This window comes from Solanum verrucosum, unplaced genomic scaffold, assembly GCF_900185275.1.
Source record: "Solanum verrucosum unplaced genomic scaffold, falcon-dt-bn FXZP01000175.1, whole genome shotgun sequence".
Lineage (NCBI taxonomy): Eukaryota > Viridiplantae > Streptophyta > Magnoliopsida > Solanales > Solanaceae > Solanum > Solanum verrucosum.
Genome location: NW_026020399.1, coordinates 1,671,685 through 1,689,021, shown reverse-complemented (window position 1 = coordinate 1,689,021; position 17,337 = coordinate 1,671,685). Strand labels below are relative to the sequence as shown.

The 17,337-nt window shown below is 31.9% G+C and overlaps 4 protein-coding genes and 1 long non-coding RNA gene across 5 annotated transcripts; 1 reads left to right on the top strand and 4 right to left on the bottom strand.

Moving 5' to 3' along the window:
- Positions 1-906: 906 nt before the first annotated feature.
- On the top strand, positions 907-1,342 carry LOC125839776 (uncharacterized). Its single transcript, XR_007443700.1, has 3 exons — positions 907-952; positions 1,032-1,110; positions 1,263-1,342. It is a non-coding gene; the product is annotated as an uncharacterized LOC125839776 (long non-coding RNA).
- Positions 1,343-2,485: 1,143 nt separating this feature from the next.
- Positions 2,486-4,071, bottom strand: LOC125839765 (bax inhibitor 1-like). Its single transcript, XM_049518766.1, has 5 exons — positions 3,943-4,071; positions 3,280-3,423; positions 3,103-3,194; positions 2,794-2,977; positions 2,486-2,715 (listed from the first exon to the last, which is right to left on the bottom strand). The coding sequence occupies exons 1-5, from the start codon at positions 4,069-4,071 to the stop codon at positions 2,524-2,526; spliced, it is 741 nt and encodes a 246-aa protein (XP_049374723.1). The 3' UTR covers positions 2,486-2,523.
- Positions 4,072-5,362: 1,291 nt separating this feature from the next.
- Positions 5,363-6,409, bottom strand: LOC125839759 (mitogen-activated protein kinase kinase kinase 20-like). The gene has a single exon (XM_049518756.1). It carries the CDS (start codon positions 6,407-6,409, stop codon positions 5,363-5,365), a length of 1,047 nt encoding a protein of 348 aa, XP_049374713.1.
- Positions 6,410-13,019: 6,610 nt separating this feature from the next.
- Positions 13,020-14,802, bottom strand: LOC125839715 (bax inhibitor 1-like). Its single transcript, XM_049518703.1, has 7 exons — positions 14,725-14,802; positions 14,137-14,280; positions 13,972-14,063; positions 13,445-13,625; positions 13,287-13,345; positions 13,132-13,183; positions 13,020-13,028 (listed from the first exon to the last, which is right to left on the bottom strand). Exons 1-7 carry the CDS (start codon positions 14,800-14,802, stop codon positions 13,020-13,022), a joined length of 615 nt encoding a protein of 204 aa, XP_049374660.1.
- Positions 14,803-15,795: 993 nt separating this feature from the next.
- On the bottom strand, positions 15,796-16,956 carry LOC125839714 (bax inhibitor 1-like). Its single transcript, XM_049518701.1, has 5 exons — positions 16,843-16,956; positions 16,557-16,700; positions 16,380-16,471; positions 16,113-16,293; positions 15,796-15,981 (listed from the first exon to the last, which is right to left on the bottom strand). The coding sequence occupies exons 1-5, from the start codon at positions 16,954-16,956 to the stop codon at positions 15,796-15,798; spliced, it is 717 nt and encodes a 238-aa protein (XP_049374658.1).
- Positions 16,957-17,337: the final 381 nt, after the last annotated feature.

Genomic DNA, 17,337 nt, shown 5'->3' with positions numbered 1-17,337 from the left:
AATCATCGAACCAATAATAAAAAAACGCAAAGAAAAAGAAAACCCCAGTACTATAATTACCTTCCTACAGCAAAAAAGTACACATTATCAAGCCATTTATACAAACAGAGAACAAAATCTGAGAAACACTTGCGAGTTTGGAGGAATGAGGAATCGAGTTACGAGCAGAGGCAGTTATATGATTCGAGATATCAGAAAGTGTCGGCCGTTTCTTGGCGGCTCCAGCATTCAATTTACCGGTGTGATTATTCTCCAACCCCGATGAATTCGCCTCCATTGCTTGTCTCTTCACCGACGCACTCGAAACAGAAGAAGAGGATCACCGTTACTTTCTCCTTCTAAGAATTTTTCATCACCCTGTTCTCCAAGAAAACGAAGAAGAAGAATGTGAAGTCTCTGCGACCGTTAGGGGCTCACTTGTTTGAATTGGACTAATCAGCTAATATTCTTCGTTCTTCTTTTTTTTTCTCACTATGATCCAAATTGAATTTGCTATAATAAAGAAAAATGCAAATAGAAAAATGGATATTTTTTTGAAAAAAAAAATGTATTCAAATTATAAGTACTGGTTATATGGTAAATGACAGATCTATTATGTTAATTAGTAAAATATGTCATATTATACTATGTTTACTGTTTAGTACATTTGAATTAAGTTGAATTTGATAGTAAATTTCCAATTTTCAAATATCATTTTTCACTTTAAAAATAAAATATAATAATAATAATATATAAAAATAAAATTTATCATATAAAAATAAATATTATTAATTAGTGGAATAATATGTATATTTTAAATTATAAAGTGTTGGGCCAAATTCATTTGGGTTAATAAGTTGAGAGTCGGCCCAAATGACTGCGTAAACATATTGGCAATTTTCCCATTTCTTCTTCTTCCTCTCCAACCTATGGCACCAGTCATGCAAAGCTCTCAGCCATGGGTCGAGAAATAGTAACCTTCCAATCAACTTAACTCCTCTTTTCTATGCAAAGCTCTCAGCCATGGATATGTAACTTTTAGATTTTTGCAGTCGACCGAAGCAAGTGAAGGATGTAGCTCACCAGGATGAGGTCGTTCGAGTCCTCACCAACACTCTCGAGACCACTAACGTAAACCATTACTATCATTTGATTGATTTATTGCCAAGCACATTAAACACTTACTCCTAGTGTTTTCTTAAATTTCCTGTTGAGAATGTAAAATTCAGCATCCTTTACTTTACTGTGAAGAAACGTTGTTATCACTTTTTTATTTCTTATAGTGCCCGCATATGTTGTTTTATGGTCCTCCTGGAACCGGAAAGACGACCACAGCTCTTGCCATTGCCCATCAGCTTTTCGGGTATGTTTTTAAGTCATATGTGGATTTTACTTGGGGTTTGTTCTAGTTGATGTTAGTTTCATCAACTAACATCAGCTTTAATTCAGAGACGTGTTAGCAGGCCATCTAGGAATGAACCTTAACACATATGTACAAGTAGGACATCGCTCGATTCAAGTTTATATTCTTACAACGAATGGTCCAGACCCTTAGTATAGAATTTTTGTGAGGTGTTACAGGCAACAATTAGACTTTTGAGGGTAATTTAGCCACTAGATATATCAACCAATTTTATTCAAGTATGGATTGTGAATTTTCTGGTCATCTAAATGGTCAGAGGTTTTATGTGGACGAATCTTTGATTGGAGAGTGAAGAGTGTTTAAGTTTAATGAATGAAAAAAAAGATTGTTTAAGTTTAATGAAGATATTAATTAGGAACCTAAAACAGTGAACTACTTATGTAAGAGGGTTGTTTTAAATGAAGTAAGTTTTCTTGTTTCTAAAGGGGATACATACCATGAAATGCCCTTTTGTGTTACACTCAAACAAAATATGTTAAATCATTTTACCTAAACTTTACCCGTCTTTAAAATTTTGAACTCCTTAGTATCCAACAAGACTAGTAAAAAGGGATTAATTTATCAGCTACTATTTGTATTGATTCTTTTTGACGTCGAAGATTTTCTTTTCCTCAAAGTTCAATTGGTGTGTTGAATGTTGCATGCTTAAGTTATCACACAAGGCACCAAAATGATAGACTCTATTTCATCCTTCTCGTTCCAATAATATGTATAACATCATTGTCAATCTTCGTATTTCCTTAGATTATTGACCCAAATCTTTAAAACTTCTTCTAAGGGATGACTTGTCTATCAATTCTCGCTCTCATGTCATGCCTCATAAATTGCATTATTAAACTTACATTCAAAGTACGTACTTCTTCTGACCTAAACTCATTTCCTTATTCTTTAGGGTTTGTCTTCAAACCTCTACTCTATTGTTAACTCAATTATTGCACTTTCTTGAAGAAGAAAAAAGATGGAATTGAAGAACAATTATGTGTATTCATTCTATTCAAGATTTTGTATGGTGTAAGGTAATTAATCAACCATACAAAAGAATATTTGTTCATCATTTACAGTGAGGTGTACATTATATTCTACTCTTTCTATTTATTCTATACTTCCAAGGTGCATCAGCTTTAATTGTGTTGCTCAATTTCTGCATGCTGCAGGTATAGTCTTGCAGCAGCATGGATCACTATGCCTGGTAAATGGAAGAAGGCGGTGAACGTGCAGTTGATGAAGTCAATATCTCCTAAGTTAGCATTGAACAGTATCTCTTGGCTATATATCACAAGGAACGCCATGAACAACATCTGCTGAGTGTGTATCTATTCAAAAAATCCATTCATTAGACAGAGACAAGTTCAAAATGACTGTGATTACATTGTATGCATACAAATGCTTACGTTTATCACCCAAAATGCTGTGCTCTTGCTGTCCAAGAGAATGGAAGCAATTCCGGAGATCATTAGAACAAAGCAATATGGCAGGCAACTGTAGTAGATTTTCATCCTTTCCCTTGTTCTGGTGGCTCTATACAAGAAATTTCCAGAGACCATTGTGTCACCTAACAAAAGTTTGAGAACATAGCTGGAGAACAAACCGCGATATGAACAGGTTCTTAATACTATGATATGACAAGAAAGCAGTAAAAAAGAAAACTTGAACAACAGATATATAAGCAATGCTTAGTCTTAGTATCTTTTGAGTCCTACCATTGCTCGATTTTGTAGAGATAATTGATATAAGCACTAATAGAAGCACCGAATGAATAGGCAGCCAACATCAAGAGTAAGACTCTCGTCTTCTGCATATGACATAAGATTTACATTATAAGAAGCGACTTCAAGAATAATTCAACAAAATATACGAGTCATTGATCACATACATACCAGTCTCCCTGGTGGAGTAAAGTAAATCCAGATTAAACTTGCTACACAAGAAAGGACTGTGAATTTCCCTCTGGCTATCGAGATCCATTGCAAATAGGATCCAAAAGCAGAGCTCAACATGGCACAGAAAAGAGTAAGATACACCTATACAACAAAAAACTAATCAATCACAAGAAGCTGAAATCTGAAATTGCTTATAACAAATTAATTAAATCCCCGTCCCAATTTATTTGATACACTTTAGTTTTGGGATGTTAGAAAATGCTTGACACCATTCAATCATTCATACTTTGAAGAATTTAAGTTCATCAAACTGCTAAAAAATGAAGATTAGTGAAAGTAATATCTTAAAGTAAAATTCGACTCAAACAACATTAGCAAAGTGCAAACGAAGAGGAGAAAAACGGCAAACTTCAAAATCTTTTGAGAGTCGAAATTCATCAATCATGAAGACATAATAAAATAATGCAATACCTAAACATCTTCTGAGAATCGAAATTCATCAATGATGACAATATAAGAATTGGGGATTTTTAGCATATAATCATCTTCTGATTGGCTATTACGTACTACTAACCAGATTACAATAAAGAAAAATCTCAGAGAAATTTCAAGTAGAAGGAAATTGAAAGAATCGAAGTGTTTGGATGAATGTGTATGTACCTTCTTCAATCTTGTGTGAACTTCATGGGGAATTTCATCAATATTCATCATGTCGTCAAAGTTCCAAGTCCTATTGAAGTAAGATTTCACACCATTTATGGCCCGAAGTTTCATACCTGAGAAATTCATCTTCTTCTTCTTTCCTTTTTTTTCCCTTTTTTTGCAGAGAGAACGAAACAGAGCTCTGTTTATAGTCTGTTATACCTACAGAGAAGTGTCTTTGCTAAGTTCGTTATGAACAGTTTTTGGTATACTTACGGTTTTACCCTTCAGTTATAACTGATTCTTGAGAATAAGACGGGGCTAATTTCGTCTCCAGGCTCAGGTCATTGGCGGGAACTTTTTGAAATTAATTGGAGAATTGTCGTTGTGCAGATTGTGATTTACTGGTGACTTTGGAACATCGTGGTAAATCAAGGTGTGTTCAAAAAGATCTCCAAACAAATATCGTAATATCAAATATTGGCTTCAGACAGCTTTAGTTTATTGCCATGAAATTACATGTGTCAGTGTAGGCGTAGATTTTACCTAATAGTAAGGAACTACGATAGGGTAACCCAACATGTAGGTACTACTATGCTAATAATATTAGTATGATGGAGTCAATTCATACAACACTATATGTGATAATTGTGTTCACAATCAAATACAAAGTCTCTGGATAAAAGCTATTGGGCTCACGTGAACTCATAGGTTATGATATCGTAGATCTGCCTATGCTTGTTACCTCCATCAAAATAGGTAATAGATGATGTTTGAGGAAACTTACGCAGTTAGACTATTTCATCGAGTAATTATTAATTATTTCCAAGCTTCAGAGTCAAAGCACTAGTTTCTCCATCAAGTAGCCTCGGCTTTGTTGCCATCACTAATTTTTTGTTCCTGCAAGAAACAGAGAATGCGGAAGAACAGAGATGAGTAACTTTGTAAGTACAATATTTACTTGAAAGATAAAAGACTACGCTGATGCTTTAGATTTCTAATTGGAAATATTTTGGCTTCGTTGTTATCACTTTTAAACACAAGACCTCATTCCATTGGTACGATGATTCTTTGGATATTTTAAACTATAAACATTGTCTTAACTCAAAAATCTACGGCAGAAACAATAGAGACAATCTACTAGATAGTGTAATGGAGACAAAACACATTAATTCCTTTTTTTAGCAGAACAGTAACATACTTAAATGAAAATCTTCATAAATATACCATCTTTGTATAATTAACATATGCATAAATTGTTTTCGATTAAAAATTAAGAGATCACATTAATATGATTACAAATTGGTTATATTTACCAACTATGCATATACTAGCTTTGCTTCCTAATCAGCCAGTTAGTCTTCACTTCAGTAGTTGAGGTTTATTGAAGAGTCGCACACCCAAGATGACAAAAGGGATGAGTAGTAAGTAAGCTTCATTATATATGTAAGTTTCTGAAATTCATCCATAGTAGAGGCTCGTCTCCTGTTGCGTTATTATTATTAGTCTCAGGGAGGCTTGTAATAATACTGCTTGATTCTCTCAAGTAGGAGTTATGAGGATAATAGAAACTAGTTGTTGTGAATAAGTGCTCCAAAGAAACCAATGTTTTGAGTCCTGCATCACCAAAAGGCCGCTGGATCAACTCATGAATCATCTTCTTATTAACATAGTTCGTGATGAATGAATGATTAAGTAGCATCTCCGCATTCCATCTCCAATTATGATCTCTGTCCAAACACTTACTCAGAAAGTCCTTTGCATCATTAGATATATTATTTGGTATCTCTAGTTTTTCATATGCTATCTTCAATTTTAATTCATTCTTATTTTGACATTCTGACCATGCCCGCTTTCCCGTGAGCATTTCTACAAGTATGCATCCAAATGCCCAAATATCAACAGCTTTATCTTGAATCCCACACACTACAGATTCCGGTGCTGCATATAGTAGAGTCCCTCTGCGGCGACGACGCTTCTTCAATGATGTGTCCCAACATGTGTTTGTTTCAGATCTCAACGATAGCCCAAAATCAGCCAGTTTCACATTTGCAAGGCCATGTTGTCCGCCAGGAAAAACAAGTATATTAGCTGGTTTCAGATCGCAATGGATAAATCCTTTACGATGAACATGACAAATCCCGACTAAGATTTGAAAAGCATAGTAGGCAGCCTCTGATTCTTCGAGCACCATCTTCGACTTATGGATTAAGTCATGCAAAGTTCCACCAGCAGCATACTCGAGGAAGAGGTTATAAGTTTTTTTACCGTTTTCGATGCTTACATCTTCTCCAAAGCACTTAATTACGTAGTCCGACCCTCTCAGTGCATGCAATATTTGTCCTTCTACTCGGAGGGAAGACGAGCGATCATCTTCGGCGGATTTGACAGCAGCAAATAATGTATAGTAATCGGTTAATGGAGTGGCAAGAGACACCGTACCATAAGAACCCCTGCCCAACAACTTAAGCTTTTTCCAAGACATACTTAATTTATTGATGAATGAGTTTTTCTTTTGATGCTTTAATGGCTTCTCAGATTATACGTATTGTATTTATAATGCTTATTTGTTTTCCTAATCTTATTCTATTTGGGATTAAATTTATTTAGGCTTTTCCGTTTTTCATTCTACTTGGGAAGGTGAATTCTGCTCTACAAAGGAAAAAAAGTTCGTTATTCGTTGAAGGATATTTATGGTTTTACCCTTTGGTTATACGCTGAGTCCTGGGAATAAGACAGGGGTAATTTCGTCTCCAGGCTCATATTGTTGGCGGGAAGATTTAGAAATAACTTTTGTGGGGAATTTTTTATTTTCTTTTCCTCTTTTATTTTTATAAATTAATCGCATTGCTTCTATTTAAATTAGTTTAATTTCAAAATGTGAAATTATTGATTTAGGCTCCTATCAAAAATTGTATCATTTGAACTAAAAGGAATCTCAACTACTCAGTTGTCTCCTTCTTCCTATAGTTGGATTTATTGCACTTGAGACGAGAGTCTTTCGGAAATAGCCTATCTACCTTCGCGAGATAGTGGTAAGGTATGTAATATTTTACCATTCCAGATCCCATTTGTGGAATTTCACTAACTATGTTATTGTTATTATTGTTGTTTCGCTATTTAAACTATGTTTAGTGTTTTGAAACACTAAACATATCAAGCACTAAATTTATAACAATATGCATTATGTATGATAACTGAATGAACAGTGTATAAATAATAACCAGTACGCTAAACACAAAATTATTATGTTTTATATCAAACCAAAACATTAATATAACCAACAAAAAAAAAAAAATTATATATAGTCTTAACAAATGAACATTCATTATTTTTGCATAGGATAATTTGAATATGTTTTCCTGTTATGTCCAACTTGACGACATCTACTACAGGTAACTTTTGACCTTTTGAATTTCACATCAGCAAACCCCCTCCATTTGAAAATCGACATAATTCCCTGTTTCATTAAAAAAAATATAAATTAGTCTCACATTATAAACAAACAATTCGAAATATAAATATCATTTAGTCAGACAGAACATTACAAAACAATTTTTATATTCAATCAAAAAACATTTCATACAAATATCATTCAAATAGTACATTCCAAACACTTTCATACTATTTTAATACAAATTTCATACAACAAATATGTGCATTTTTTTTACGAAAATACTTCATTAATGTCACACAAATTTATACAAAAATGTCAACAATAAAATTTCAAAATTAATACAACCTTAAAACACTTATCATACAATTCGTCAAATTTCAAATAACTTTTTTTACAGATTACTGGACACGCTTTCATACAAATTTCATACTTTCTTAATATACATTTCATACAACAATAATCATACATTACAAATATCTATATCTTATCGTACCAAATAATTCATTTCTAACTCACTAATTACTTTAGAAATGACAACATCTAATATAACACACTAAAATTTATAATTTAATACCAACTTAAAACACTTGTTATACAATTCGTCAAAAATCCAAATAACTTTTTTTACATCTTACGATACACATTTTCTTACAAATTTCTTTCCAATAATTCTATTAAATTCATTCATAAATATACAATTACTTTATACTTTAAGAAAAAAAAGTACACAAAACAATCACAAAAACAGAAAATCACTAATATTATACATTTCACAACAGTTAATACGTATTATGAACAAAACGTATTGTTTATACAAAAAAATATATCACATTCAATATAGTGACGATGTACAAAAACAAAATCACAAAATATGATTTACAGTTTCATTTTTTTTTTCATTTCACTGAAATCTAAATACAAATAGTAAACAATTAAAAATACTAACGTGAAGGATCCCATATTCCGTCATGTTTAATTAATATTGATACGTAGTTGTCCATCACAAAAAAAATAGGATTTTTCAAACAAAAAAAAAACTTCAATTAGTCGCCAGTGACAAAATTTCTGGAAGAAAATTGAAGAGAGAGAAACATGGAAGAAAAATGGATAAAATCAGATTTTTGAATTAATTTAACAAATTTGAGTGAATTAAGGAAACTAAATATTCTTAATTAGTTTGAGATTCCTTAATTCATGCTAATTAATAATTATCTTAAATTAATTCAAATTTAATTGACACCCCTATTTTCATTTTTTTTTTTCATTTTTTCCTTATTAATTACATATTATTAATTCATAATAAAAAACCATAAATAGATTAATCATTTATTAAATAAATGGAAATTGATTTTTAAAATTAGATTTTTGAATTAATTTTAACAAATTAGAGTGAATTAAGGAAACTGAATATTCTTAATTAGTTTGGATCCCTTATTTCATGCTAATCATTAATTATCTACAATAAATTCAAATTAAATTACAGCCCACAATTTCAGTTTTTTACTTTATTATTTCTAATTCCGTTTTTTTTAATTTTCTATTATCTTTTTATTTATTTTTAAAGTTTTTTCCAATTAATAAAAACATTTCTTTTTTTTTTAACTTGTTATAACCTGAAATTTTTAATGTTATAGCTTGAAAGTCTAAATCTACTGTTATAACTTGAAAATAGTACTATAATATATGTCATATATGAAATTTACACATAGCGAAATAGCCTAGTCATATCATGTTTGCTTTGGAGCGCAATTATGCAAACTTTGTTATAGCATACAAATATGAATTTTGTGTTTGTTATATGTGAAAGTTGCTCTTTTATTAAAGGGCCTATAAAATAGCAGTCCAATTCAGCCTTAAGCGGGCCACGGGTTGGGACGAATTGGCCCTTTAACCAAAAAATGAACAATATTACTCTCTTAGAAAGAGTATCTAAGAGTATCGAACGTTGACGTCTATGAACACGACATCAATACATACAAATTTTCATTTATGAATCACACACTTCAGTGAATACTTACAAAAATACATTTATGAATCACACACTTCGGTGAATACTTACAAAAACACATAATAGTCAACGTAAGATTTAGCGAAAAAATGTTGATCATGCCACCATTCCTCCCACAAAAAATGGCTAGTTTATAAGACTTGATTTTTTATTTTTAAAAATATTTATTGATAAAAACTTTACAAATATAAAACACTACTAAAAATATATATAAAGTATTTTTAAATATTCATAGCCCACGGGCTGGTCTCTGAGGCTTGCGGGTTGGGCCTACGAGGCTAGCGGACCAAATGAGGCTGGGCTAAAAAGCCTCATTCTTAAATGGGCCAAAAAAATTAGGCCTAATCCCACTTAATTCAAGGATTAGATTGGACCGACCTAGCGGGCCAAACCCCTTTTGACAGCTCTAGTCGTAATGAAGCAAATACTTCTACATGTACACGTTTTAAACACCAAACATTGGATGTTTTTAAAAGATGGGCTTCGTTAATTAATTTGTCAAATCACATGGTTACTGATCTTACTTCCTTTATTCATTTTTACTTGTTATGTTTTGATTTTTAAAGTCAAATGGTATGAATTTTAACGAATATTTTGAAATGTATATTTTCATCATAGTAATATGAGAACTTAGAAGAATTGGCACTTATAATATTTTCATATAGATTTTTACTTTCTAAAATATGGAGTTGAAATATTAAATTAATCTAATTCAATTTAGCGTTGAAGATTAGTCAAATTGACTTTAGTGAAACAAAATGTGTCAATAATATTTAGTTACAATGTCAAATACTCCCTTCATACGGATTTACTTGTCAAATTTTGATTTGACATACCTATTAAGAAAAGAAGAATTAGTATAGTGAATTTACTATTTCACCTATTAATTGATATGATCCCAAATACATTTGCTCACTATATTTTTAAAATATCATAATTCAATATAAATAATCGAGGGTATAAATAATAGAAATAAAAAAAATTACTCTCTCCGTCCCATTTCATGTGGCACTTTTCGGATTTCGAGATTCAAACAAGTTTATCTTTGACCGTAAATTTCTCATAAATCTTTTTTAACATTTTTAATTTTCAATTATTGTGACTTATAGTACTTTTTATGTAGTTTACAAATACATAAATTTCATTTCAAAAAATTTGAAGATTCCATGCGCAAATTTCCGGTCAAACTTAAACAGTTTGACTCTCAAAAAACGAAAAGTGCCACATAAATTGGGACATATAGAGTATTCTTTATTGATTTATCAAACATGACAAGTAAAAATAGAAATCAAATTAAAATATTTAACGAGTAAAAGTAAATGGAGAAGTATATACAAGTCAACGCAACATGCATGTAGTCCCGATAACTTGCTTCTTGAGATTAATCTCATCATATAGACTTTGAACGTTGAAAACATTACTCTCACCAACTTTTCAAATAATTAAAATAGGGGATTAATGTGGGGAATTAGCCTTAATCGATATAGAGACCATGTAAGCTATAACATAATCCCCTGTGTCTCCCACACTGAAAAGGGTTGTCCTACTTTTCAAGGTAAGGACCATAAATCTGAGCTAAAGTAGATCAACTAGCTAATGTCTATCTAGAAAATCTTCCTATGGGGGCACATAAGTAAGGGATAAAGAGATAGCTTCTAGAAACCTGACCTCTACTAACGGGAGAGCTTCCATCTCAATATCCTCTCGGTGTTAAGCATAAATCCCACATAATAGTCAATTCTTCTTCTTATTATTATCCATTGAAAGGTACGTCATCTTGCCAATCCAAACTAAGTAATCATCCATGGATAGGTATCTTTAAATAACCTATCCAAGCTAGGTTCATTAGGATAGCCGTTAATCTTTGATTCAATTAGGTGACAAAGCCTTTAAACCTTAGAATCCTTATAATGTGAAAAAAAAAACCTTTCACATCTTGCTTTTATGTGTATATGAGAAAATCCTCTCAATAACACATCATCATCATTGATACTTTACACTCAAAGCATCCTTAAAACATTTGTGTAGATTTCATAAGAAAATGCATAAGTCCATAATTTACCTTTAAAGGTCCAAAACCCACTTTCAATCATCAACACTTAGAAAACATGGTTTATCTATGGATTTAATCATAAATTTATGTAAATCTAGATATACATGCTTAATTTCATAAAACTCTTCCTTCATAATAAAAATCCCACATTATATGATTATTTCTTGAAAACATGAGGATTACATGGGTTCATGGGGCAAATCATCATAAAATCATTGAACTTTATAAATTCATGCATAAGAGATCATAATTAAATCATTTAAATCAATAATGAAAAGAACCCATGATAATTGAAGAAAACCCTAATTTATGGTTTTACCCTTTGGTTATACGCCAAATCTTGGAAACAACAGGGGTAATTTCGTCTTTGGGCTCAGATTGTTGGCGGGAAGTTTTAGAAATAACTATTGTGGGAAGTTTCTTATTTTCCTTTCCTCTTTTATTTTTATAAATTAATCCATCTCTTCTATTTAAATTAATTTAATTTCCAAAATGTGAAACTATTGATTTAGCTAGGCTTCTTCTTTACTCCCTCCATTCCATATTAATTTAAATTTTAAGGTGTTTCACACCCTTTAAGAAAAGTAGATTAAGACATAAATTGAACATAGTTTTCCATTTTTACCCTTATTAATTATTGTCAAATTTATGATTAAAATAACTAAATATTAATTAATCACTAATTCCAATACTAACTAATAAAGGGTAAAATTGAAAGAACATTCTAAAAGTAGTCTTAAAAAGTGAACAATTAAGTTAATTTGAAAAATAGAAAATGTCTCAAAAATTAAATTAATATGGAATGGAGGGAGTAGTTTTTTACTTATTTAATTTTTTGTTCTTAGCAAAAAGTCTCTATTGTGCGAAAAGCCTTAGTAGAGTAATAAGTTCGATCTCTTTGGTACATTTTATTATCAAAATAAAATATTAAGTGCATATGTTAGCAGGTATAGATTGTGGTAGAGGATGACTATTAGTTCTTGTAATTTATGCTTCATCCGTTCCTATTTACTTGCCAAATATTTCTTAGTTTGATTTCTCTTTTTACTTGTCATTTTGACAAATCAAGGAAAAGACAATTTTCTTTTTCCTATTATACCCTCAATTTATTAATATTGAGTTAATGTTTTTGAAAAATGTAGTGAGTAAATATATTTGGGACCCTATCAATTAATAGGGTTAAAATAGTAAACTTACTACACCTATCATTATTTTTCTCAATAGATGTGTCAAATAAAAATTTGACAAGTAAAATGGAATGGAAGGAGGTGACACAACTCAAGTACCGTTCAAAATAGCCTTTTAATCTTTGGTTAACTAAAAATACTTATTGAGGTGTAAAATTATAAGTTGGGGATGACCAATTTATAACTTTTGATTGTTTTTAACTTAAAAGTAATTTTGAGTTTATCAAACGAGTAGATAAATCAAAATGTACCAAACATATGGTTGATAAAGTAAGGTGCACATTCTACTCTCTAGTGCTAGTAGGAAACAAAGGAGATATTTTCTATGATACCAAAAATAGTTTTTATAACTTTGGTGTGATAAAGTAAAATTACTATTACATATGGTTATTATAACAGTTCAATTCTGTATTCTATTCAAGATTTTGTATGGGGCAGGGTAATCAACAATCAGTATTTCTGTACAAATTCCAAATTCAATCAGTAAAATGTAGACACAAAGGAATATTTGTTCATCATTTACAGTATAAGGTGCACATTCTGCTCTTTATCTATTCTATACCTCCAAAGCTGCATCTGCTTCAATTGTGTTCGTGTAGTTCGATTTCTGTACCCTGCAGGTATAGTATTGCAGCATGGATCACTATGCCCGGTAAATGGAACAAGACGGTGAATGTGCAGTTGAGGAAGTTAAGATTTCCTAAGTTTGTATCGTACAGTATCTCTTGGCTATATATCATAAGGTACGCCATGAACACTATCTGCAGAGCAATTATCTATCACAAGCAGTAATTCAACAAGTCAGTTATATTATTCATTCAAACTAGAGGTCAGCCAGTTCAAAATGACTACATCGTATGCATACAACTGCTTACCGTTATGAACCAGAAGGTTGTATCTATGTCCAAGTGAATGAGAACAGTTCCGGAGATCATTACAATATAACAATATTTCAGGAAACCGAAGTTGATTTCACTCCTTTCCGCTGCTTTGATGGCTCTATGCAAGAAATTTCCAGTGCTAACTGTTATAGCAGCCCAAAGTCTGAGAACATAGCTGGAGAACAAGCATGGAATGTTAAGATTATCAGAGTATTCTTTCAAATAAGGAACAGAAAACAACAAGGACTAATCAACTACACATATAGAAGGAGCAGAGGAGTAGCAAATGTGCTACAACATATATATTAGCCAAGAATGCACAAGTTTTATATATTCTAGTAGTCACTTTTAGAAAACTGCGCAAGATTGATACAAAACGCAATGTTTTATGTCAAATTCATCGATCCACTCCAATGTCATTATCTTGTGAAAGAGAAGAACACATTCAGGCAGCTAAATCTCACAAGTCCTTACTACAGAATTAAGATTTCCAGATATCTAAGCAATGTTTTGAGTCTTACTCTTGGTTGATTTTGAAGAGATAAATGGTAGAAGTGCTAATAGAAGCACCAAATGAATAAGCAACCAACATGGTGAGTAAGAACCTCATGTTCTGCATAAGATAGAAGATTTATGTTATAAGTTAGACAGAAGACTACGTCAAGAATAATTCAACAAATACATACCATTCTCCCTGGTGGAGTAAAGTAAATCCACAATAAACTTGCTACATAAGAAAGGACTGTGAGTTTTCCCCCGGCTACCGAGATATATTGCATGAAGGATCCATAAGTAGAGCTCAATATGGCACAGCAGACAGTAAGATCCACCTATATTTTGAGCAAAAAACTAATCAATCACAGGAAAAGGGGGAATCCAAGCAAAAATGCATGTTTTCCAGTTCAAAATTTTAACTACTATAACTTTGATAAATCAAGATAAGTGAAATTATTATCTTAATTTCTCATTCGTCAAATACTCTCATATAAGTCACTCAAGAACTACTCCAGTGGCTTTGAAACTCCAATAATTTTATCAAACGGCATAAGCAAGTGCAAAAGAAAAGCGAAAAATGGGCAAACATCAAAAACTTGTGAGAATCGAAATTCATCAATCCTGAAAAGTAGAATGTTGCCTTATTTCTTACTGAAACTGTACCAAGAAGAAGAAACTCGACAATACCTTAAAATCTTCTGATCGGCTGTTACGTATTTCAGTAAAGAAAAATCTCATAATAATTTCATGAAATTACAACAATTTCTGATGAATAATACCTGCACTTGATGAGGAATTTCATCGGAATTCATCATGTCATCTCTGTTCCGGTTCCTATTGACGTCCCGAAGATTCATCTCTGTGAAATTCATCTTTTTCTTCTTCTTCTTCTTTCAGAGAAACTGTGAACTCTGCTATACAGAGAAAAAAAGTGGTTGCTGAGTTCGTTACAATGACTGCCGAAGGATATTTATTGTTTTACCCCTCAGTCTTGGGAATAAGACGGGGTAGTTTCGTCTCCAGCCTTAGATTGTTGGCGGGAAATTTTAGTAGGGAATTTCTATTTTGTTTTGATTTTTCATAAATTAATTGCATTGCTTCTATTTATTTTCCAAATATGAAACTGTTGATTTAGGCTCCTATCAATACTTATTTAAGAATCTGGGCTTTTGATGCCCTCAGGTTCTTTGACACCTCCAGTCGCTATAACAAATATTGTGAAATAACTCACATAATATGTGTGCCATAACTTCGTTTTAATTAAGCACATCCTTCAATTAGTACAAATATCTTTACTTGAAACTTTTATACGTGTCTGTGTTGTCATCGTTGGTCGTCAACTGGGGTTTGAGACTATGAATCCCCAAAAACTGTTATTCCTTTTTTCCTTGGATCGATGATAGGTGCATATTAAACACTGTTATTTAGTGTTATTCAAATACTAAATATTCTTTGCAAAAAGTATGATCAAACACAAATCAACATTATAAATTTTAAATAAAATGAATTTTCATGACCAAACGTCCACTTAGTTTGCTTAAATACAATGGGAAATGCTTTGGAGCAAACAAACGTCCAACAAATTGTTGAGCGACCATTTGTGAAATTACACCCTAAATAGCTATTAAGCATTTGTGAAATTCTTTATTGCACTATCTTGAAAAAAAAAAACAATTATGTGTATTTTCATTCTATTCAAGATTTTGCACTCAACAATCAGTATTTCATTTGCCAAGAAATATTCAAAAAACTTTGCTTCAATCAGTAAAATGTAGACACAAAGGAATATTTGTTCCTCATTTACAGTAAGCTGCACATTTTACTCTCTATACTTCCTAGCTGCATCAGCTTTAATTCTGTTCTTGTTGCTCACCCTGCAGGTATAGTCTTGTAGCATGGATCATTATGCCCGGAAAATGGAAGAAGACGGTGAATGTGCAGTTGACGAAGTCAATATCTCCAAAGTTAGCATCATACAGTATTTCTTGGCTATATATCACAAGGTACCCCATGAACAATATCAGCACAGAGTGTATCTACAACAAACAGTATTCAACAAATCAGTCATATTATTCATTCAAACTAGAGTCAGCGAGTTCAAAATGACTACATTGTATGCATACAACTGCTTAATTACTACATTGTATGCATACAACTGCTTAATTACCGCTATCATCCGGAGAGTTGTATCTGCTTCCAAAAGAAAGAAAGCAATCATCGAGAATACTATAACAATGCAATATTTCAGGCAACCGGTGTAGATTTCCCTCCTATCCTTTGTTTTGATGGATTGATGCCACAAATTTCCAGTGCCAATTGTTATACCTACCAAAAGTCTGAAAACAAAGCTGGAGAACAACCAATTGTCATTTTCATATTCGAAAAACTCGATCAACGGATATCTAAACAATATTTAGTATCTTTTGAGTCTTACCGATTCTCAATTTTGAAGAGATAATTGAAAATGAAGCCAACAGTAGAACCGAATGAATATTCAGCCAACATCGAGATTATGATCCTCATTTTCTGCATAAGACAGAAGATTTACATTATAAGAATCAACTTCAAGAATAATTCAACAAAATTTACGAGTCATTGATCACGTACGTACTACTCTCTCTGGTGGAGTAAGGTAAAGCAAGATTAATTTTGCTACAAAATAAAGGACTGAGTATTTCCCCGCAGTTATTGAGATCCATTGCAAAGTGGATCCACAAGTAATGCTCAACATGGCACAGAAGAGACTAAGATACACCTATATTTTTAGCAAAAACAAATCAATCTTCTGAACTGTAAGAAACTGAAATTCATTATCAGTAACACCTAAAAATCTTCTGAGAAGAATTGGGGATTTAGAAGGAAAGAAAAATTGGAAGTGCTAGGATGAATGTATGTACCATCTCCAAGGTTGAGTGAAGTTCGTCGGAAATTTCATCCATATTCATCACGTCGTCTCTATTCCAATTCCTATTGAAGTACCATTTCACGCCATTAATTGCCTGATCTTTCATCTCTGAGAAATTCATCTTCTTCTTTTTTTTTTCTTTTGCAGAGAGAACGAAAATGAGCTCTGTTTTATACAGACAAGTGATTTTGCTAAAGTTCGTTACAAACCGTTATTTTCTTTTCAGATTTGACTATTTTACCATTCAGTTATAAGCTGAGTATTGGGAATAAGACGGGGTAGTTTTGTCTCTATAATCAGGTTGTTGGCGGGAAGGTTTAGAAATACTAACTTTTATATGGAATTTCTATTTTCTTTTCCTCTTTTGATTTTTATAAATTAATAATCGCATTGCTTCAAAAAAAAAAAAATATACTCCATCAATATTTTATTAATCTTATGTCTAGGGTCTTATAATTGTGTATGACTTTTGAATATTGTGAATACT

What these genes read in the sequence shown, in the direction of transcription:
- LOC125839765 (XM_049518766.1), bottom strand. Translation starts at nt 4,071, where the DNA reads ATGAATTTCTCAGGTATGAAACTTCGGGCCATAAATGGTGTGAAATCT. An exon ending in CTCTACAAAATCGAGCAATG is followed by an intron (nt 2,978 to 3,102) that starts GTAGGACTCAAA and finishes TTTGTTCTCCAG; the next exon opens with CTATGTTCTCAAACTTTTGT. An exon ending in CAGCATTTTGGGTGATAAAC is followed by an intron (nt 2,716 to 2,793) that starts GTAAGCATTTGT and finishes TTTTTTGAATAG; the next exon opens with ATACACACTCAGCAGATGTT.
- LOC125839759 (XM_049518756.1), bottom strand. Translation starts at nt 6,409, where the DNA reads ATGTCTTGGAAAAAGCTTAAGTTGTTGGGCAGGGGTTCTTATGGTACG.
- LOC125839715 (XM_049518703.1), bottom strand. Translation starts at nt 14,802, where the DNA reads ATGAATCTTCGGGACGTCAATAGGAACCGGAACAGAGATGACATGATG. An exon ending in TTACTCCACCAGGGAGAATG is followed by an intron (nt 14,064 to 14,136) that starts GTATGTATTTGT and finishes TATCTTATGCAG; the next exon opens with AACATGAGGTTCTTACTCAC. An exon ending in CTCTTCAAAATCAACCAAGA is followed by an intron (nt 13,626 to 13,971) that starts GTAAGACTCAAA and finishes CTTGTTCTCCAG; the next exon opens with CTATGTTCTCAGACTTTGGG.
- LOC125839714 (XM_049518701.1), bottom strand. Translation starts at nt 16,956, where the DNA reads ATGAAAGATCAGGCAATTAATGGCGTGAAATGGTACTTCAATAGGAAT. An exon ending in TTCACTCAACCTTGGAGATG is followed by an intron (nt 16,701 to 16,842) that starts GTACATACATTC and finishes CTAAAAATATAG; the next exon opens with GTGTATCTTAGTCTCTTCTG. An exon ending in CTCTTCAAAATTGAGAATCG is followed by an intron (nt 16,294 to 16,379) that starts GTAAGACTCAAA and finishes GTTGTTCTCCAG; the next exon opens with CTTTGTTTTCAGACTTTTGG.